Source organism: Oncorhynchus masou, chromosome 19 (genome assembly GCF_036934945.1).
Source record: "Oncorhynchus masou masou isolate Uvic2021 chromosome 19, UVic_Omas_1.1, whole genome shotgun sequence".
In the NCBI taxonomy this organism is placed as follows: Eukaryota; Metazoa; Chordata; class Actinopteri; order Salmoniformes; family Salmonidae; genus Oncorhynchus; species Oncorhynchus masou.
In genome coordinates, this window is record NC_088230.1 from 19,936,706 (window position 1) to 19,959,060 (window position 22,355).

General features: G+C 40.4%; 2 protein-coding genes across 2 annotated transcripts in view; both read right to left on the bottom strand.

Moving 5' to 3' along the window:
• vta1 (vesicle (multivesicular body) trafficking 1) overlaps nt 1-16,304 on the bottom strand; it is a 42,512-nt gene extending 26,208 nt beyond the window's left edge. The window contains exons 1-2 of the mRNA XM_064925270.1: nt 16,106-16,304; nt 6,009-6,103 (exon numbers count right to left, since the gene is read on the bottom strand). Coding sequence (XP_064781342.1) covers nt 6,009-6,103; nt 16,106-16,196 — 186 coding nt within the window. The 5' untranslated portion in view covers nt 16,197-16,304. The remainder of the gene's footprint in view (nt 1-6,008; nt 6,104-16,105) is intronic.
• A 2,622-nt stretch (nt 16,305-18,926) lies between these two features.
• gje1a (gap junction protein epsilon 1a) lies at nt 18,927-20,433 on the bottom strand. Its single transcript, XM_064924627.1, has 3 exons — nt 20,395-20,433; nt 19,717-19,899; nt 18,927-19,322 (listed from the first exon to the last, which is right to left on the bottom strand). Exons 1-3 carry the CDS (start codon nt 20,431-20,433, stop codon nt 18,927-18,929), a joined length of 618 nt encoding a protein of 205 aa, XP_064780699.1.
• Between the last annotated feature and the right edge of the window lie 1,922 nt (nt 20,434-22,355).

Below are 22,355 nucleotides of genomic sequence, written 5' to 3' on the forward strand. Positions count from 1 at the left end.
GGTGCTATGTAAGATTTGTTTCTTCAAAACAAACTTTATTTGCCACATGCGCCGTATACAACAAGTGTAGACTTTACCGTTAAATGCTTACATACAAGCCCTTAACCAACAGTGCAGCTCAAGAAGAAGACAATATTTACCAAGTAGGCTAAAACAAAAAGTAACACAATAAGAATAACGAGGCTATATACAGGGGGCACCGGTATCGAGTCAGTGTGCAGGGGAACAGGCTGGTTGAGGTAATCTGTAAATGTCGATGGGGATGAAGTGACTATGCATAGGTAACAAACAAACAAACAGCGAGTAGCAGCAGTGTACAAGAGGGGAGGGGGGGGTGTCAATGTAAATTGTCTGGTGGCAATTTTTATGAATTGTTCAGTAGTCTAATGGCTTGGGGGTAGAAGCTGTTGAGAAGCCTTTTGGTCCTAGACTTGCTCTGCTACCGCTTGCCGTGCAGTAGCAGAGAAAACAGTCTATAACTTGGGTGACTGGAGTCTCTGACAATTTTATGGGCTTTCCTCTGACACCGCCTATTATATAGGTCCTGGATGGCAGGAAGCTTGGCTCCAGTGATGTACTGGCTGTACGGACTAGCGCCTTATGGTCAGATGCCGAGCATTTGCCATACCAGGCAGTGATGCAACCGGTCAGGATGCTCTCGATGGTGCAGCTGTAGAAAGTTGAGGATCTGGGGAACCATGCCAAATCTTTTCAGTCTCCTGAGGGGGAAAAGGTTTTGTCGTGCCCTCTTCACAACTGTCTTGGTATATTTGGCCCATGATAGTTCGTTGGTGATGTGGACACTTGAAACTCTCGACCAGCTCCACTACAGCCCCGTCGATGTTACTGGGGGCCTGTTCAGCCCACCTTGTCCTGTAGTCCATGATCAGCTCCTTTGTCTTGCTCACATTGAGGAAGAAGTTGTTGTCCTGGCACCACACTGCCAGTTCTCTGACCACCTCCCTATAGGCAGTCTCATCGTTGTCGATGATCAGGCCTACCACTGTTGTGTCATCAGCAAACTTAATGATGGTGTTGGAGTCGTGTTTGGCCACGCAGTCATGGGTGAACAGGGAATACAGGAGGGGACTAAGTACACACCCCTGAGGGACCTCAGTGTTAAGCATCAGCATGGCAGACGTGTTGTTGCCTACTCTTTCCACCTGGGGGCAGCCCGTCAGGAAGTCCAGGATCCAGTTGCAGAGGGAGGTGTTAAGTCCCAGAGTCCTTAGCTTAGTGATGAGCTTCATGGGCTCTATGGTGTTGTAGCTGAGCTGTAGTCAATGAGCAGCATTAACACATAGGTGCTCCTTTTGTCTAGGTGAGACAGGGCGGTGTGGAGTGCGATTGAGACTGTGTCATCTGTGGGTCTGTTGGGGAAGTATCCGAATTAGAGTGGGTCTAGGGTGTCCAGGAGGATGCTGTTGAGGTAAGCCATGACCAGCATTTCAAAGCACTTCATGGCTACTGACGTGAGTGACATGGCGCGGTAATCATTTAGGCAGGTTACCTTCGCTTCCCTGGGCCCAGGGACTATAGTGGTCTGCTTGAAACATGTAGGTATTACAGACACTGTCAGGGAGAGGTTGAAAATATCAGTGAAGATAGTTGACAGTTGGTCCGCGCATGCTTTGAGTAAACGTCCTGGTAATCAGTCTGGCCCAGTAGGCTTTGTGAATGTTGACCTGTTTTGTTTAAAGGTTTTGTTCACATCGGCCATCGAGAGAGTTATCACAAAGTCATCAAGAACAGCTGGTGCTCTCATCCATGCTTCAGTGTTGCTTTCCTCGAAGCGAGCATAAAAAGGCATTTAGCTCATCTGGTAGGCTTGCGTCACTGGGCAGCTCGCGTCTGGGTTTCCCTTTGTAGTCCGTAATAGTTTTCAAGCCCTGCCACATTCGACGAGCGTCAGAGCCGGTGTAGTAGGATTCAATCTTAATCCTGTATTGACGCTTTGCTTGTTTGATGGTTCGTCTGAGGGCATAGCGGGATTTCTTATAAGCGTCCGGATTAGTCTCCCGCTCCTTGAAAGCAGCAGCTCGTGCTCGATGCGGATGTTGCCTGTAATTTATGTGTGGACAACGTCGTCGATGCACTTATTGATGAAGCCGATGACTGAGGTGATGTATTCCTCAATGCCATTGGATGAATCCCGGAACATATTCCAGTCTGTGCTAGCAAAACAGTCCTGTAGTGTAGCACCCACATCATCTGAGCACCACGGTATTGAGTGAGTCACTGGTACTTCCTGCTTTAGTTTTTGCTTGTAAGCAGGAATCAGGAGGATAGAATTGGTCAGATTTGCCAAATGGAGGGACTTCTTTAATATTAGACATTGCGCACCTGCTGTTATTTACAAAAAGACCCCCCCCCAGCCCGTATCTTACCAGAGGTAGCGTCTCTGTTCTGCCGGTGCATGGAAAATCCTGCTAGCTCCATATTGTCCATTTCTTCATTTAGCCACGTCTCAGTGAAACATAAGATGTTACAGTTTTCAAATGTCCCGTTGGTAGGATAATCTTAATAGTAGTTCATCAAATTTTATTTTCCAATGATTGTACGTTAGCAAGAAGAACGGCTGGCAATGGGAGTTTACTCGCTCGCCTACAGATTCTCAGAAGGATCCCCAATCTGCTTCCCCTTTTCTGGCGTCTTTTCACGCAAAAGGCGTGGATCTGTGCCTGTTCCAGTGAAAGCAGGATATCCTTCTTGTCGGACTCATTAAAAGGAAAAAAAGTGTCTTTCAGTCCACAGTGAGTAATCACTTTTCTGATGTCCAGAAGTTATTTTCGGTCATACGAGATGGTAGCAGCAACATTATGTACACAATCATTTAAAAAATAAGTTACAAAACAAAAAAATGGCACAATTGGTTGGGAGAATGTAAAACGTCAGCCATGTTCTTCGGCGCCATCTTTAATTTCATACTGTGCTTCCTCTTCTGGAATGGAATGAAAGTCACATTCATGTTCCCATGATTAAGGAGGAAAAATAAAACAATGATTTCACATTAACTTCCAGAAATATCATACAAAGCGCAAGACATAAAACAAAAGTTTACCAATCTGTCCCGAGTCCACATTGACATAATCTGCGACAGTAGGTCAAATATGTATTTCATAGAAGTTTTCACCACCTTTTTAAAGCCCTTTAAACTGGATGCAGCCACCAGGTATGGGCTCTTCGCTGGCTGAGACACTAGCTCTATAAAAATTCCTGAGTAAACAGCATCCAGAGGTTGTTTCCTGCTCCTCTTTCAGAGGAAGACCATAAACCCAGTCTTTTGAACTCTTGTTGAGAATACAGTGCTCTTACATTTTCTCAAAGGAAACAATTAACAGATATGATTTTTTTTTAACATTTCTTAACTATCCTAATAGGATATAACCATTCTCTTTCACATAAGAATGTATTGGTTATTAAAGTTGCTTCCTTTCCATGACATCTAACAAACATTTCATACCAAAGGATGTGCAAATGTGACCAAGAGTTAGCTACAGTGTGAGAGAGAACACCCATGTTGCATTAAAACCTTAAGAAAATCTCAAGGAAAATACAGTGCCTTTTGAAAGAATTCAGACCCCTTGACATTTTCGATGTTACAGCCTTATTCTAAAATGTATTAAATAACAAATGTCTCATTAATCTACACACATTACCTCATAATGCCAAAACAAAAACAGGTGCAGATTTCTTTTGCAAATGTATTAAAAATAAAAAACAGAAATACCTTATTTACATAAGTATTCAGATCCTTTGCTATGAGACTCGAAATTGAGCTCAGGTGCATCCTGTTTCCGTTAATTAATCATCATTGAGATGTTTCTACAATTTGATTGGACATGATTTGGAAAGGTACACACCAGTCTATATAAATGTCCCACAGTTGACAGTGCATGTCAGGGCAAAAACCAAGCCATGAGGTTGAAGGAATTGTCCGTAGAGCTCCGAGACAGAATTGTGTCGAGGCACAGATCTGGGGAAGGGTACCCAAAGATTTCTGATGCATTGAAGGTTCCCAAGAACACAGTGGCCTCCATCATTCTTAAGTGAAAGAAGTTTGGAACCACCAAAATTCTTCCTAGAGCTGGCTGCTAGGCCGAACTGAGCAATCCAGGGAGAAGGGCCTTGGTCAAGGAGGTGACCAAGAACCCAATGGTCACTCTGACAGAGCTCCAGAGTTCCTCTGTGGAGATGGGAGAACCTTCCAGAAGGACAACCATGTCTTTACGGTAGAGTGGCCAGACGGAAGCCACTTCTCAGTAAAAGGCACATGACAGCCACTTGGAGTTTGCCAAAAGGCACCTGAAGGACTCTCATAACATAAGAAACAAGATTCTCTGATCTGATGAATGCCAAGTGTCAGGTCTGGAGGAAACCTGGCACCATCCCTACAGTGAAGCATTGTGGTGGCAGCATCATGCTGTGGGGATGTTTTTCAGCTGCAGGGACTGGGAGACTAGCCAGGATGGTGACAAGATGAATGGAACGAAGTAGAAAGATCCTTGATGAAAACCTGCTCCAGAGCGCTCAGGAACTCAGATTGGGGTGAAGGTTCACCTTCCAACAGGACAACGACCCTAAGCACACAGCTAAGTAAATGCAGGAGTGGCTTCTGGACAAGTCTATGAATGTCCTTGAGAGGTCCTCCCAGAGCCCGATCTAACATCTCTGGAGAGACCTGAAAATAGCTGTGCAGCAACGCTCCCCATCCAACCTGACACAGCTTGAGAGCAGAGAAGAATGAGAGAAACTCCCCAAATACAGGAGTGCCAAACTTGTAGCGTCATACCCAAGAAGACTTGAGGCTGTAATCACTGCCAAAGGTGTTTCAACAAAGTACTGAGTCAAGGGTCTGAATACTTGTGTAAATGTGATATTTTAGTTTACCACATTTGGAAAAAAATATATATATAGTTTTTGCTTTGTCATTATGGGGTATTGTGTGTAGATTTAAGATGGGGGGGAAATTATTTAATCAACTTTAGAATAAGGCTGTAACGTAACAAGATGTAGAAAAAGTCAAGGGGTCTGAATACTTTCCTAACGCACTGTATATGCCGATCAGGTCTTACATTAAACACAGAGCTTAAAACTCAAATCAGATGGTTTTTTTAATTGCATGTCTCGCAATTCCACTCAAGAGATTTCGGAAGTACATTTCTGATGGAATCCATTATTCAAAAGGCATGCATTCCGTAACTAATGGTGGTTCAGATTGCAGTCGAATCGAAGCTTTGACTGAATGTGTGATCCAACTATCTCAAAGACTCCAATTTCTCCTTGGATAACTTTAAAAGTAGACCCAATCGAATATTGGGGCTACATTACTATCGATTAGAGACATGAATATCTGATGGACAAGCTAAAGAATAGCAGCTAGACCCTCAAAACAAGCAGAAATTACATTTGGCATTCACCTTTTGAGAAATTTGACAATGTAAATCAAAATAAAAATCCTCCTATATTTAGATCATACGGCAATTACATTACAGATGTTTGGAATCAAAGTATTTCACTCTTACAATTGAAAATGACGAGGTGCAGATATTTCAATCATGTTCGCAGAACTCAATCAAGGGAGGCTGACGCTTTGTTGTTAATGTCCTTTTTGAGAGGCAGTGCCAAAATCCACTTCTGAAGGGAAACTGAATCCACTGAAAGGCCTGTTCCTGACGAGCTTTGAAAATCGTAAAATGTCAAGACTCCTAAAGTGCACTTAGCGGCCAATGGCTTTGAAGATATTCATTACTAAACTGCCCTCAGACATTCACGACGTGATAAGCTTCATTTGGTGGATATTGGTACAGAATAGAGGAAATAGAATTAACAAGGAATATGAAGTAGTACATTATGATAACTACATTAAGATATCTTACCCAAAAATCAACAAATCATGATGTGAAGACAATTGGAAAATAGTATATAAATGTGTCATTGTGTGCAAACTTGTTTAAACGTTCCAAAGGCTGTATCCAACCTTTAGTGTAGCTGACTAAGTATCTCACCGTTTCTAACTGATCCATCAGTTGCACAAGAAACTTCCGACATTCTGGGGTTTTGCTGTCCAGTTTCATTCCCGTCTGCATGGCATAAAGCCGACCTGAAAGAGAAGGAAAAGGGTATCACTATTTTATCTCAGAGCAATGTGTCAGGGGTGATGATGACCCTTCATGTTTCCCAGAAATACACTGAGTACCCTCAGAACTGCCTCAAATTCGTTGGGGTATGGATTACAAGGTGTCGAAAGCGTTCCACGGGGATGCTGGTCTATATTTACTCCAATGCTTCCCACAGTTGTGTCAAGTTGGATGTATGTCCTTTGAGTGTTGGACAATTCTTGATACACACAGGAAACTGTTGAGCGTGAAAAACTCAGCAGCGTTGCAGTTCTTGACACACACACACACACACACACACAAACCTGTGCGCCTGCCACCTACTACCATACCCCGTTTAAAAGGCAGTTAAATATTTTGTCTTGCCCATTCATCCTCTGAAATGGAACACATACACAATCCATGTCTCAATAGTCTCACGGCTTAACCTGCTTTACCTGGATTCACCTGGTCAGTGTGTCAGGTGAATGTTTTGTACACTGTGTTCAAACAAAACGTTAGACTAGTAGTCTCTCTTTATTATCCCCGAACAGCAATTCTTATGGTAAAATCAAATGTGGACTGGGCACATAGTTCTGTTACATGGTCAAACATTTTTGGGGTTCAGGGTGAGGTCTTTCAAATTAAAGTAGGCTACCCTAAATCACCCAAAGTGTCCATTTGTCCAGCATGTTGGGGCGTTGGACTAGTAACCCAAAGGTTGCAAGATTGTTTTCACGTTCTTCTCTGAGTTATGATGCTCACTTTGAGTGAAGTGATTCAACATCCCATCAGCGCAAGTCCGTGAATGAGGCTGTGTACATATTAGCATTATTGTTATTATATCCTTAGCATTGTTTCACTCAGCACATAGCAGCCAAGAGGGAATCCTGGCTCATGTTTTCAACACACGCTGTCCATCCACCCTCTCCTCCATGTTGACAGATCCTTGCGTCCTTTGATTTTATGCATCCAGGCTCAGGACCATTAGCGCTATTCTCTCCGTTTTCAGAGACTGAAAACATGCGCACACCCAGACATCTGTTGAAGGACTGTCCCCTGAGCCTTAAAGTCTTCCCTGTGTGCAACTTTGACACACACTCAATGTTTGAGAGGCCATTGCCAAATCCAACAACTCTGGGTTTACAGCTGTTTCCAGTGCTGCAGTTTCCAACCAACAAAGAACTCTAAAGAGCCACACCTAATTGACAGACATTCTATTGAAGTGATACATGAATGAAGATGTGGGAAATTATACAGTGGGGCAAAAAGTATTTAGTCAGCCACCAATTGTGCAAGTTCTCCCACTTAAAAAGTTGAGAGAGGCCTGTAATTTTCATCATAGGTACACTTCAACTATGACAGACAAAATGAGGAAAAAAAAGCCAGAAAATCCCATTGTAGGAGATTTTATGAAACTTTTGGGGGGGCAAAAATGTATAATCACTTGGGCGAGTTGTGGCCCGTGGGCCGCCTGTTGCCGACCCCTGAACTGACTAGGCTATAGACATAACACTAGAAGAAGCCACTCAGAATAAGAGCAATGCCATGAAGAGGCAGAACAAAAAAGCAGAACACTGATGCTTTGAACGTGTAGTCCACAGCCTGAAGTGTGAGCCTCTGAAGGACTGCAGTCAGAGCCTTAATAATGAGCTGTCTCCAACCGGGACAGAACAACAATCATCATCCAGTGAGTTCAAAGTCATTAGCTACACAAAGTAAGACAGGCAGGTGAAATGTTTTCCGGGACAGCACCCAAGTAGGTGTCCACCTCTAAAATGAAGATCATACCTTCTACACGTTGGCGATTTAAATGCTAACAGCATGAAGGATGCTGCTGTCCCTTAGGAAATTAAAAGATGAGCCACTCGATCAGCTTGTAGCCTAGAGCCTGTCTAGCCAAAAAACATGGCATAATTGTTTGCTATTCTTCAAAGAGTGCTTTAAAAGAACAGGATAAAGCTGTACACTAGTAGGGATGGGCATGACATTTTCTGACTGTTCGAGTACTCGCATTATTTTTTTTCCTCCAGAGTATCCAACTATTTTTTAGAACATAAGGCCCAAATGTGTGCATTTACCTATAGGCCTATGCCAAGTGTTGCGACAATGCCTCATTTATCATAACCATTAGAGATAATAAATCCTAATTGCTAAATTGACCCATATATATATTCATTCAATAAAAAATGCATGTGCCATTGAATTTAATGAAACCGTAATATCAACTATATCGTGAAACACAATCTTCAAAAAGGCAGTTACCTCAGCAGTGGCGATTGCTCGTAGAAGCCTATGGCTCTGCAATGGCATAGCCTTAGATTGTTAATTTAGCAGACAAGACGCTCTTATTTCCCAAGCCCTTATCACAATCAAGACACCTATTTTATAGTTTAAAAAAAAGTAATAACAGATTATTTTTCCAAATGAAAAATATTTGCCACTGCAAAGTGAGGCGCGTCTAGAACAGTTTTGGCTCAATTTGGCGAATTAAAATACTTTTTTAGGGTTACAAAATCTGTCTTTTCGCTATGCAGATATTAGTTTATTCTGCCAGTTGTTTAGAATTTTCTGAATGGATGAACAACTCCACATTGAACACTGCATGGCGACATCTGTTTGGTGAGTAACCCCTACACTTAATGATTCTGGTGAAAACATGCTCTGTCTTTATCAAACAATTTTTTTTGTGCGTATTTTCAGTATGTGACCTGTCTATGTTTAGGGGGTTATAGCCTAGGCTAACCAATTCTAAAATGGCACTATCAGTTCGCAATGAGGCCGAAATGGAAAATACATGGGAATATTATTCCAACTGCAGCTCGTTGTTGGAACACATGTTTTCCTACTTCAATCAAACCAGTCCATTTTGAATGCGTGATAACATTGTTGTTATTTGGCAAGGAATGTAGCTTGTGTATCCCATCAGTCAGATACGTTTTTATAGGCATTTATTTATGTAGGCCTAACGGGAGCTTGTGTGCGCAGTCAGCACGTGTATGTATGGAGCGGTCAGAACGCAATTGAGGGAATGAGACATGGAACTGTGTGATGCATGGCTTGGTTTATTTTTTGTTGTGCCCCGCAAGTGCACATGCACAAATGGAACACGAGAGTCAAAGCAAATCAACGTTGTCTTCAAGACAATTTTCAATTGCCCGTTTAGGCAGCCACAAAGCACATTACACCAAATAGTTTTACAGTATTTGATTATTATTATTTTTATTTGTTGTTGTTTAATTTTTACCCCCCTTTTCTCCCCAATATCGTGGTATCCAATTGTTAGTAGCTAGTATCTTGTCTCATCGCTATAACTCCCGTGCGGGCTCAGGAGAGACGAAGGTTGTATCATGTGTCGAATCATGTGTCCTCCAATACACAATATGCAATAATTTATTCACTAACATTTCGACAGCAAGCGGTCTTCATAGAATAGGCTACACCAAACCATGAGCAAGCACAACATTTCAGCAAATTTGGCCTAATTGTTATCAAGAGGACAATGCAAAGTACTGTATTTTATTGAGATCTTCAGAGAGACCAGTGATGCAGTTGTCATTCTGACCTATAAGTTTTCTGACCTCTTTGCCTTGAATGCAACAGGTTCCATAGGCCTGTCTGTGAGCTGAGAAAGTAGGCAACCCAACATCAGCTTCCAAGTCAGCAGCACATCAATAGGGCATTTTAGTAATAAAAAAAGAAAGTTATACTAAATCAGCAAATGTCACATTTCCAAGGTGGGATAGGGTATCATACAGTGCATGTTATGACAAAGGTTGAGTTTTAACTCACTCATCTAACTCTAATTTCACAGTCATTACATTGTAAAACAGGGTGGACTAGCAATTAATACTTCCCAGCAGAAAATAATAAAGCAAATATACCCAGCTGGGAGTTCTCTAAGTATGGCAAAAACACTGATCGTTCATTTTAATGAAGGGGTCTGTGTCTTTGATACAGGGCAAATGTTAATGTTTAATTGTAAATTTCAATGTTTACCGATGGAATTTGGTAACATTTCTTGTCCAGATCCATGTGTGATAGGCATGTGTCAGTGAGTCCGTTATAATTGTAACAACATGGCCTTAAGATATCTAGCTAGGCTAAATTCTGCATTCAAAGCACAGATATTGTTGTAAGGCCTCATATAGTGAACAGAATTCTAATTTTGTTTTGTGTTTTCAACACCTGGGATGCCATCATAGTGTATGGCAGGTTGAATGCTGCTGCATTAAAAATTAACAAGAAAAAGCCTGGGGCTTGAAACCAATAGTGGGCCTGTTGCATGGTTCTCTCTCCTACAATAACACTGGCTAAATTCAAATTGCAACTGAACATAAAACACCGCAAAGACGCGTTAAGGTGACCAATTTACAAGACAGAAGAAAAACGGAACACAGTCACTACTTTTGGTTGGCTGAAGCAGTTTAGATTTGATTATAGTAGGTTCTGCTTAGATAGAGGCACAATATTCATTATGCTCACCATTAGCTTTTGAGAAGAGAATTACATGGCTTTTAAAATGGCTTCACCATGTGTCATATCAAAACAAAGCATGTCAGAAATCAGAAGAATATAACATTTTAGAAAACACTTTTCAAAAGTTTGAGCCAAGGTGCAGCTGTGTAAGGCACTGCATCGCAGTACTTGAGGCGTCACTACAGACCCAGGTTCGATCCCGAGCTATGACGCAGCCGGCCATACCTGGGAGACCCATGAGGTGGTGCACAATTGGCCCAGCGTCGACTAGGTTAGGGGAGGGTTTGTCTGGCTGGGATGTCGTTGTTCCATTATGCTCTAGGGACTCCTTGTGGTGGGCCGGGCGCCTGCATACTGACTTCGGTCGCCAGTTGTACGGCGTTTCCTCCAACACATTGGTGAGGCTGGCTTCCGGGTTAAGCGAGCAGTGTGTCAAGAAGCAGTGTGGCTTGGCAGGGTCGTGTTTCAGACGAAGCATGGCTCTCGATCTTCGCCTCTCCCGAGTCCGTACGGGAGTTGCAGCGGTGGGACAAGACTGTAACTACTAATTGGATACCACGAAATTGGGGAGAAAAAGTGGTAGAAGTCCATTAAAACTATGCCAAAGGCCACCTGTTGATATTTCCTAAACAGTTAGCCATAACGAAAGCAATAGGGATCATTTTGCTCAGATATGATGATGGTCACTGCACATCACAGCGGGCACTCACAATGTCATCCTTTGTCAAGCCATTACGCCCATACAGCTTAACATCCAATTCTCCTCTTCTGAAACAATGCAACACTGAGACCATTCACGACAGACGCAAGGCCATGAAAATAAAATCCATAATCCACTGTACTTCAGAGAGGGAAATTATTTTGCAATGGGCAGAACTTTCTGTGTGAGTGTGGAAGGGGGTTGGTGAGTAAGGGAACTTCATGGATGGCCAGGGGGGGTTACAGTATTCTCTCCCCTAGACAGAGATGTCGGAGAATGACAAACTACAGTGTCCAATGACACAAAAAGAGACAGTCAGCAGCATTCATTCCTCTGCAAGGCTCCACAGATGGTAGTGCGCAGCAGCCCAGTACATCACTGGGGCCAAGCCCACTGCCATCCAGGACCTCTATAACAGGCGGTGTTAAAGGAAGGTCCCAAGAATTTGAGGACTCAAGCCACCCAAGTCGTGGACTGTTCTCTCTGCTACCGAACGGTGGCGGTGCCGATGCACCATGTCTAGAGCCAACAGGATCCTGAACGGCTTCTACCCCCAAGCCATTCCTGATAGAAAGTTAAATAGGTAGCCAAATAGCTACCTGGACAATCTGCATTGACCCTTTTTGCACTAACTTTGACTCATCACATACGCTGCTACGGTTTAATATCAGTCACTTCATTCCTAGTTATATGTACATATCTACCTCATTTACCCCTGCACATCTACTCAGTACCCTGTGAATTTAGCAAAGTTAACATTACTAATTTTCTATTTTTTTTGTGTGACTTTTCTATTATTTCTCTCTGTATTGTTGGGAAGGACCCGTAAGTAAGCATTTCACTGTTAGTCTATACCTGTTGTTTACGAAGCATGTGACGAATACAATTGTATTTACTTTAATTTCAGAAATGGGGAATATAGCTAATGGGGATGGTTGACTCTGTCCAATGTAGCTTGATTCACAGGGATTAGTGTCGTTCACTCAATCTTTCGGGTTTCAGATATGGTAGAATTTGACTAAAATCCTTGCCAAATGGAAATAAATGGAAGGAATACATGCCTGTCCTGGCATGCATCCCCAACGCAAGCTTGACATTCGTCATAAAAAGAGTGTGAGCTGAGTCTTCACTGACATTTGCAATGAGAACAGACCTGGGTATGCTGGGATGCTAGCCCGCGCACTCAGCTCTCCTCACTACAAGGATGTTATTATGTACTATAGCTGCAGTTCAATCGGAAGACTAGATCAAGACCCGGAAGCGGGAGAGAAAACAACTCAAAGAGAGCCTTTTCCATAGGTTAATACTATAGCACAATGCCAGGGCGCAGGGGCCTACACTAGGAGGCAGAACACAGGCCCATGGTGCTGCAGTCGAACCGGAGGTTCAGCAATTTTTACTTCTGTGATTCAAGTTGGCCATGTTTTATACAATATAAAGCAGCAGGAGAACACAATGTTCTATTTGAAATGAAAGCCTCTGTGTTGGTTAGGGTTACTATGTGCTGCTGAGGCGGGATATTAAATCACTGTGGTATCCTGCTGCTCACTTGGACATTCATATTAGGGAAAATGCAATCCATTAAGTGGAAGTTCGTTTGTAGGCATTGTTTGGCCTGAGGGTGCTTGGGTTCAATAATGGTGGGTAATTATAGGGAAACAAATCAGTGCTTTTGTTTAAACCATGAATTTCCCTAGTTGTATGGAATGGATCAAGTAAGCTGTAGCCTAGATGATGAACATTGCGCAAATAGGCTTGGCGTATTTTGGTCAATGTAATATAATGGCTCGCCGATTTAAAAAAAGAATGATTGTTGCACCACTCTTTTGTAAAGCCTGCCACCACTGATCCACTAAATCAATACACTAACCTATAGGTCTTGAGTCCTCTAACCATTGGCATGTGCTAAATGCTTGACAAAAGAGGAAGCTCATTTGCTATTCAGATGGTTTCATCCAGACCATCAAAATGTTAGGCTAATAACTGAGAAAATCCTTATTACATTAGGTAGACTAGTCCATTTGATCCTATTCAGTCTGATTCAAATAATGGCAGCCATTTTCCTCTTGTGAGTCTGATTTACATTGGACCTTTGAAGCTAGAATAGCCTAGGATATAGGATACTCTGCAATCAAGTAGAGGTACTACATCGTCTTGATTCTTGACAATTAGATTTAGAGCAATGAAGGTTCTCTTAACCATAACATTTCAAAACAAAGGCAAAATCAGTTTGAAAGAAAAGTCAGTCCCTATGGCCGTCAGCTCTACAACCTTCTTCCAAAGACAATGGGGTTGAGTCATTCAGAGATATGTCGATGCTGACCTCCAGTGGCATGTTGAATTACTGGTCCACTCTGATGCTCATGGGCCGTAAAACAAGGAACTCGTGCTGAAAACCTTCAACCATTTCTGCTTCGGTCAAAACCCCAAACCAGCCTGAATAAAATCAGACACAATTGGAGAACTCAAGAAACACCAAAGCTACCAGACTTTCTGTCTAAGCACATCAACTGACAATCCCCAGCCATAATTATATAAACAAGAAAAATATCAATAGGGCTTATTCCAATAAGGCTCACAAAAACAGAACAGATTAGTGTCCTTCATCCAAAGGACACTAATTTCTCTACTCATGTCCTTTCAATTCTACCAACACACCCGCCATTGCAATTAAAATAAAAGAACCAGTCGGGCAGTGAAACTGCGCAGTGATGCCAAACTGGAAAAACATGTTCCTCAGCATATTTGGCTAATCCACCTCACAGCATGTTCTGCACATCCCATACATCCCATTCAGCCAAAAGCAGCCATTGTCAGTCATCACTATCTTTGTAATGAGCCATGGTAATTATACTTAAATTCAATCACTTTTGACAACAGCTGTTTTGATTTGAATGAAACCTTCTATACATATTTGCCCATCGTAGAAGTGCTCAGAAGATGACTTTTTGGACCTCAATGCCAAAACATTCAAGAGATAAAAGGTGCTCAGAGATGATCCATGTCTTCGTCACTGGAAAAGATAAACGATTGAGAATTATACAATTTAAAAGCTTACAAACATGTCAAACTATTTTATAATTTCTTTAAATATCGTGTATATAAAATAAAAAATACACTTAATTATCTAAAAACACAAACTCCCATTGGGTTCATATTCACATATGTTGTAGCTTAGTAGTGCTCAGCAATTAACCGACATTTGTTATTTTACGGTTTTTAAAACAACTAGTTGACCGGTTGTTTCAATTATTTGAATTCCATTTCATTTGTTTCTGTTGCTCAATGCACATTGAATAGTTTTTCTAGAGATAAATCAGATCAAACCCGAACTGTGTGATGTAGTAGGGAGTTGTTTCCAACAAGTCAATATTCGACAGTTTAGTGCAGAAAACATGGCAATTAACTACAATGACCATAATCCTTTGCACGCCTACTTGTCCGGCCTTTAGCCGTGGTATATTGGCCATATACCACAAACTCCTGAGATGCCTTATTGCTATTATAAACTGGTAACCAGTGTAATTAGAGCAATAAAAAAAATGTATGTTTTGTCATATCCATGGTATATGGGCTTATACAGCTGTCAGCATTCAGGGCTCGAACCACCCAGTTTATAATCTTTATTAAAACACTTTTCTCAATCTTACAGTACATGAATAAAAATGTTTTTCAAACACTTGTTTTGAAACATTCCATCTAACAACTCTTAAGCCTTATATTACAGAAGTCTCCAAAGCACGTTGTAGAATAACCAAAAACGATTAATGAGAATGGCAGGAAAGATTAACCCTATCACAAAAGGATTCTAGTGATAACATTGCATTGGATGGCAACTAGCCTTATGTGTTAGACACATATGTACTGCAGCCTAGTAGTTCACTAAATTATAATGTTTTCAATATTTTGTCAGAGAGTTTAGGACTCCTGTCAGCTCCCAGAGCTAGCCTATAACAAGGCTTAAGCTCAGTAGGCTAACAAAGCCTTGTCGGTCACAGCATTTTGAAAGAAAACGTCCTTTGTGTAAAATAACTAGCTAGCTAAAGTTAGCTAGCCACAATCCACCATAAAGCAATTAGGCTGCGCTTGATAACAACATAGCCGAGTCATAGACCATGTAGTGGCACTGAATAAAATGTGCTTGCTAAGAAAGGGTCAAGTAAAGTAAGTCATTTGTAGACGTTTCTAGACTTGAGAAAATATACCTATTTTTATTTTCCTGTTTGGCAAGCTAGATATCAAGCCAGGCTCTGGGGCCAGACACTGATCACATGAACTGTGTCCCTACCATAGGCAGCTGGCAACGCCTTACAAATGAGTCATGCTATACCACAAAGCTTACCATATAGTTAACGGGCATAGCCTTTTTCACAGAATGTGACATAGTTAGATTGAGTACTCTTATAGTACTGTTTGCAATACACTAGCTAGCTAACAATTAGTTAGTTATGAATACTATGAACCTCGACTACTTTTGATAAAGCCGAATGAGAAGTCAGCAAAGTTAAGAAGTAAACATTTCTTAGGTAACCACTAACATTAGTAAGACTGGCAGCAACAACAAAAAAAGGGTGTCGAAGTTGTAGCTAGCAAGCTGTCATTCGTTAGCAGCTAACGTTAGATTCCATAATTAACTAACGTTAACTAGCTATAGTTAGATAAATGACATTGCTGGCTAGCTATCGACCTCGTACGTTATATTCACAGAACAGTTAGCTAACTAGCGATTTGACGGTTCATGTCCCCCTAATGGAGTTGACAGCTGAACATAAACGGACAATAATGGCAAGCTATCCGAGTTGGCTAGCAAGTAATGTTACAAACTCACAGTAGTAAGCCACGACAGGATCCCTCTTCTCATGTTCCTGTGCGGTTCTTAGATAGTGTTGAATGGCTTTTAGCTGTGGTGGGAGCGCCATCTCAAATAATGTAAATACACTAGCTAACTATGGCAGATTAGTCAACATTAATGGAAATGTGGCTTGCTAACTAGCTGGGTCTCAACAACAATGCTCATCCTTGAGCAGAATTCTTCCGCTTTCGTGTTCAATACGTTTAGCGCCATCTGCAGTAAAGGAGGACTGTCAAAGCAAAACGGCATCATATTGACATTGACAACATATTGATTACTGTGTGAGCCTATTGCAATGCGTTCCATGGTGATCTTACGGGTTGTGCGTAGCCAACAATCTTATTATGATATAAATGGAATGAGAATCAACGAGAATTATGGCATATTTGTAGTAAATTGACATCAAGGATCTGCATGCAGCTTATAGATGGGTAGGTAAGTTTTTCAACACCACAATGATCCACTGTGATTAAACTGCATATAGATTTTTCCCTAGACTATGCGGAGTCGCCAGAAAACGCTAACATCCGTTTTTCAGGGATACATTATCTTCAACCTAACTTTCGTTCCCCTTAATATTCAAAGTGGGACCTCTGCTCAAGCGTTGTTCTATGAACTACTACTATTAGGACAACTTTTCCCCAAGCAAATGCATGGGGCTATCATGAACATAGGGTATGTATAGAAACAACGGAAACAAGGGCATGCAGCTTACCTCTTATTGTAGGATTGCTTTGTCAATACAGTTTTTCAGTACAAAAAAAAGTAGCATCATAGCACCACCTCTAATAAAATAAAAAAATCTATCATCTCACTGATACTTTTGAGACATAAGAAAGTGTTCAAGCTTTACCTAAAAAGCAGCACAGACAGATTTTTCAGAAACAGCACATTGCAGAACAATATTGTCTGAACATAAGAGGGTCATAAAATGTGCCCCTTTTATTAAACAAATGTGAAAAGTTGCATGCATTTTTATGAAGTACATATCGGAAAGTCAAAACAGACAAACTAGATGTAATGAAATGCATTTCAATTACCCTAAGAAAACTAAACAATGCAACTAAACATTAGTAAAATCAAAAACATACAAAACAAATAATATGTCCTTGTCGTGTATTTCATGATGTAGGATTAATTACTTTGTCAGCTAGATATTCATAGTTTCATTTAAGCCTGGAGTTTCTGATTAATAAAGATGAACCTGAAATTAACTCAAATCATCTTTTTTAAGCATACGATTCGCATAATTTCTGACTGAGTGTATATCGGAATTAGCTTGCTAACTAATTGATCCCACTTCCCAAAAATACTCCTCAGATTTACTGACAACCAAATGAATGACATTGCTTCTTTTAACAGTTACCTCAGCTTATTGTACAAAATGTAAGAGGCAAACATTAAAACCATCCATCTGTCACAAATACCAGAAAGTAGTGTGCCATATTGTACCTGAGATGATACATTTAGCTGAAAATAATAACAAAAGTTGGATGGATGCCTGATAATAACTTACAGATACAAAACAAAAGAGGTAATCATTTTCAGTACGGCTACAACACAGGGTTAAATCAAAAGCATTATATTACATGCTATGAAGAGGGTTTTAAAACAGTCAAATATGGTTTATCCATACACACTGTGACCAGCGCACTTATCAGCAATTACACTTAAACCTACAGTGGTTTGTAGAACTGAATGATACATCTGGGAGCATGGAAACCCATTTTCTTTAACTGTTAATGATATCATTCCTATTTACAGTATTTCAAAACCTTAATTTAGTAATCATCAAAGGAGATGTTCCAAAATCGTTCAAATTCAAACTAACTTGAGCAACTTTATATACTCCGGTTCTTCAATGAATACACATTTTCTAAAGGAATACTTCAGGATTTTGACATTTAGGCCCTTTATCCACTTCCCCAGAATCCAATGAACTTGTGGATACAATTTGTATGTATCTGTGTCCAGTATGAAAGTAGTTAGGTTAGTTTTGTGAGTCAGTGCTAACTAGTGTTAGTGCAATGACTGGAAGTCTGCTAGCATGCTAGTAGATACCCATAGACTTCCAGTTACTGAGCTACTTCCAGTTAATGATGCTAGTTAGCAATGGCTTGCAAAACTACCTCTAACTTCCTTCATACTGGACACAGAGACATACAAATGGTATCTACAAGTTCATCTGGCTCTGGGGATCTACATAAAGAGCCTCATTGTCAAAATCCCAAAGTATCCCTTTCATAATTTATTATGACCTGAACATATTAAAGGCCAACTATTGAAATCAAATCTAAGCTTCATTAGGATACATTTTTGCCTGCCTTTTTTCATCTGTAGGCCTAGTTCAATGCCTTAAAATGAACCCATTTTTAGCTTGTATCGTAGGTTATTAGGATGTTAACCTTGATGACATGACATTGGCCATATGTTAAACTGGACAATTAGACAACATTATATGTCTATAGGCCCCTAAGAAGACTACAACAATGCTATAATACTTTTCACTGGGTACAAGTACTATAATATTTCATAACAGGTTTCTTTCTTACTTGGGCCAATGATTGAAAGCTGCATACGATACAACTATATCCTTAGCCTACTGACAAAAGTAGATTTAAATCTGTGTTACTTGATTTTAACAATGGGATTATGGAAAGAAGTGTCTTTGCTTGTCAACTCCCAACAAAAAAAGTGGAGGTATGTCGTTTTCGGCCTTTGTGTCCATGTCAGACCTGGATTAGACAAACAGAAATTTGAAATATGACCTAGAACTCTGTAGCAAATAACACACAGGTCATTGATTGGTCAAATAACCTAATCTCCTACAGAGTATCTCAAATATCTCAGCAACACACAGCAGCAACGTAATCACAGTGAAAGTGTACATTGCACTTAAAAATATGGTCTTTTCAAAGTGTTCCGGCACCATGCATTTGGTGATGTTGAACGTCTTTTCTAGGGCACTGGCATCACACATGTAGAGTGGGTGAACCTGGAAACCAAAGAGATGGCTCTGCAACCAAAAGGCGATGACTTCCAGAATAATTCTTAGTAGAACAGAGATGATGTAGAAGACGGTGTATATAGGTCTCTGAAGGATTTCCTCCTGGTCAATGTTTTTACAGGCAGCATAGAGATGAAATACAGCTCCAGGGACTAAAACAGTTACCAGCTGCAATGCCCAGAATACCTTCAAGCAGAAGAACATTATGGTTATGGTCAGATGAGTGGAAAAACAACCTATTCACAAGTTCACATTCAATAACAGCTAATCTTTGAGTCCTGTCTGGTCATTACTTTGTTAATCACATTGAATAAAAGCATATCTTTGAGTCTGTCTTTTCATGACTGGAATAAAATGTTTTGTCATTTGAATGGATGATGTAAAATGTGCATGAAATTCCTTTGTTCGCATATCACCATGGCATAGCGTGCAAATTGGTGATCTCTGATTCTTTACCAGTACCATTGAGCACTGTTTGAGCACTGTTTTTGCTGATTCTGACATATTATAAAAGGTTTCTGCATAGTTGAAGAGATGGACTTTCTCATGTGAAATCATTTAATGCAGGAAGCACTCTTACCTGAGGTGTTATAGGCCTAAATTGGTTGTAACAGTATAGGTTTAACTCCCTCCTGTCTGGATCGCAGCTGAAATGGAGCGCTTCATTGCCATACACTGCAAAGCCCAAGACGCCCAGAAAGAACATCCGAACAGAACCAAAGAACAGGGTGTGGAACTGGCCTATCACCGTCGGAGGCCTGAGCTAAAACACAAACAACACACAAACACAGAAAAAGGCTTTAAAACAGCATTTGTTTGTAAAAAAATGTTTTTAATTCATGTGTGAAAACTGATTGAGGAAGCATAAGTATGATTGTAATTGAATGAATTACACAAACTATCAAAACAGCTTGGAATGGGAGTAATGAACAGATGAAATGTTTGGAATGCATCCTCATCGACAATAGCAGATGGACCAAATATGATCAGATTTAAATGGAACAACTACAAACATGCTTATAAATCAGTAATGCATGGAGAATGGCAGTAATAGGGTCATATTTCAACAACACACATCTATTCAGAGAGTAGGACATTTTCTATATTTACACTCTTATTTAATTCTGCAACAAATACAAGTCTATCCACTCTATTATGCTACAGTCAGATAGATAAATAATTCAGAGAACTCACTGGGCTCAAAGTGACCACGACCATCGTCCAATATTCTATATATTCTTGGTATCACCATACTTACACATCCTTCGTAAAAGTTCTTAATGTAGTTTAAAGACATGACTTTGCTGCTATTCTCCCAGTTCAATTATATTGCAACCCGTGGCCCTCATTGCCAATATGCTGGCATCAGGCAAAGCCCACTATAATTCTGAAGCTCCTAATGACCTTTTGCCGCTGAAAGCCCTTGTCAATGCATATTTGTCTTTTATCCGCGGTGCCTTCATCAATTTACTCACTCAGTAGAAAAAAACACAACAGGAAAGGGAAAACAAAGGAACGGGGCATGTGTTCGGCTCATAATCCCCATTGAACTAAGTCAGCGAAAAAACTTTTGTAGAACACAATGGGGGAGAGAAAACAAAATAGTACAATACAATAGTGGCACCTGAGGGCACGCTATTTTGAGCTTCCAAATGAACAATTTGAGATGAAAATGGTGTTTGAAAGTTAGTTTTAGCACTACATCTAAAGAATTGTAATGTCAATTTCCACATAATTTAATGGATGACAATTGAAATGACAATTGTAAAGAATTGATATAGGACCTAGTATACAACTTCTGACAAAATATGAGTCAAAAACAAAATATTTAAGCTAATGTTTTATCATTTTTATCATCTTGAAATATATTAACTCAGAATACTGTGACATATTTTATCTGACTTGAGACACATGAAAAAGTTGTGAAAATAACTTTACGCAAATTCTCCCTGTTGCAACATCGCGGTACACACCCTGCACTGTAAATTTCATATGGAAGATCATTCACCAAATTGTCCCAGCCTCGGCGAGCAAGAGCAAACACACAGCATACAATAAACGACATAATAAACAAATAAGGTAATAAAATAAAGTTCACACACCAACCATAATCCAGGCGGAGTGCTGTTCATTCCCCCTCTCAATCAGAGCTTGGGTCCTAAACTCATGTCACTCTTGCGCTCCCTGGGAGGTACCTGCTGGAAGAGTACCATGATGGATGCGTTTCTTTTACTTAAGGTGTTCTTGTGTCAGAGATCAAACAACAAACCAAAAAGCAAAGCATCAGTGAGATCAGGCATTTGTGGCAGTCAATAGAGAGCATAACGGACAGAGGCACTAATTACCTAAATAAAGCTAACACTGTCCCACAAACATCCAGTCAGAGGGTAAGTGGTCCACACGACGACGCAAGCGCTTAGCTGTCGCTGTCCTCATCCGTCAGCGTAAAGCCACACAGCCTACCGGAGGGAAATACCCCAAACAAGTGCGCTATGGAGTTTATCATATGGGATAATAAAACGATATATTTCATAATAGACTCGTTTTTATTAAATTCAAAACATAAGCACTAAGCACTTATGCTATAACTAGAATAGCCTACAACTACATTAACTAGATGAGTGGTTTGAATTTGAATCCGTTGTACGCACAAACTGAGAATAACAGTAGCCTAGACTTCATTGATTATGTACATTCTCAATGGCACATTGGCATTTAAGGCAGGTTTTTCCTGTGATAGGATTACACCTACGATATTTCTAGTCCTTATCATGTATAATTAAAAACACTTTAAAATAAAATACAATACCCATTTCCATTGGCACTGTAGACTGCGCTGCATAGATGGACAGTGACGGATAGATAGAGTTAGCATTGAATGACTTAATTCATATTAATCAGTCATGGCAAAGTACTGTGAATATTTCATAATTACAAATGAGATTTTCCGATTGTATTAACTTGGAAATACTCAATGTGCCTCTATCTATCTCTCTCTCTCTCTCTCTCTCTCTCTATCTATCTATCTATCTATCTATCTATCTATCTATCTATCTATCTATCTATCTATCTATCTATCTATCTATCTATCTATCTATCTATCTATCTATCTATCTATCTATCTATCTATCGCTGTCTTATCACTTCAAATTGGCATTGCCATTCGCCTTTCTTTCGGCTTTTATCTAACCGCTGTGTGGGGAGTACTACTGATTACGT

Bases quoted from the DNA above. Each gene is read 5' to 3' on its own strand.
- gje1a (XM_064924627.1), bottom strand. From the start codon at position 20,433: ATGTCTTTAAACTACATTAAGAACTTTTACGAAGGATGT. The intron at 19,900-20,394 runs GTAAGTATGGTG...TTTGTGTTTTAG, and splicing joins AGAACTTTTACGAAGGATGT to CTCAGGCCTCCGACGGTGAT. The intron at 19,323-19,716 runs GTAAGAGTGCTT...TTCTGCTTGAAG, and splicing joins TTAGGCCTATAACACCTCAG to GTATTCTGGGCATTGCAGCT.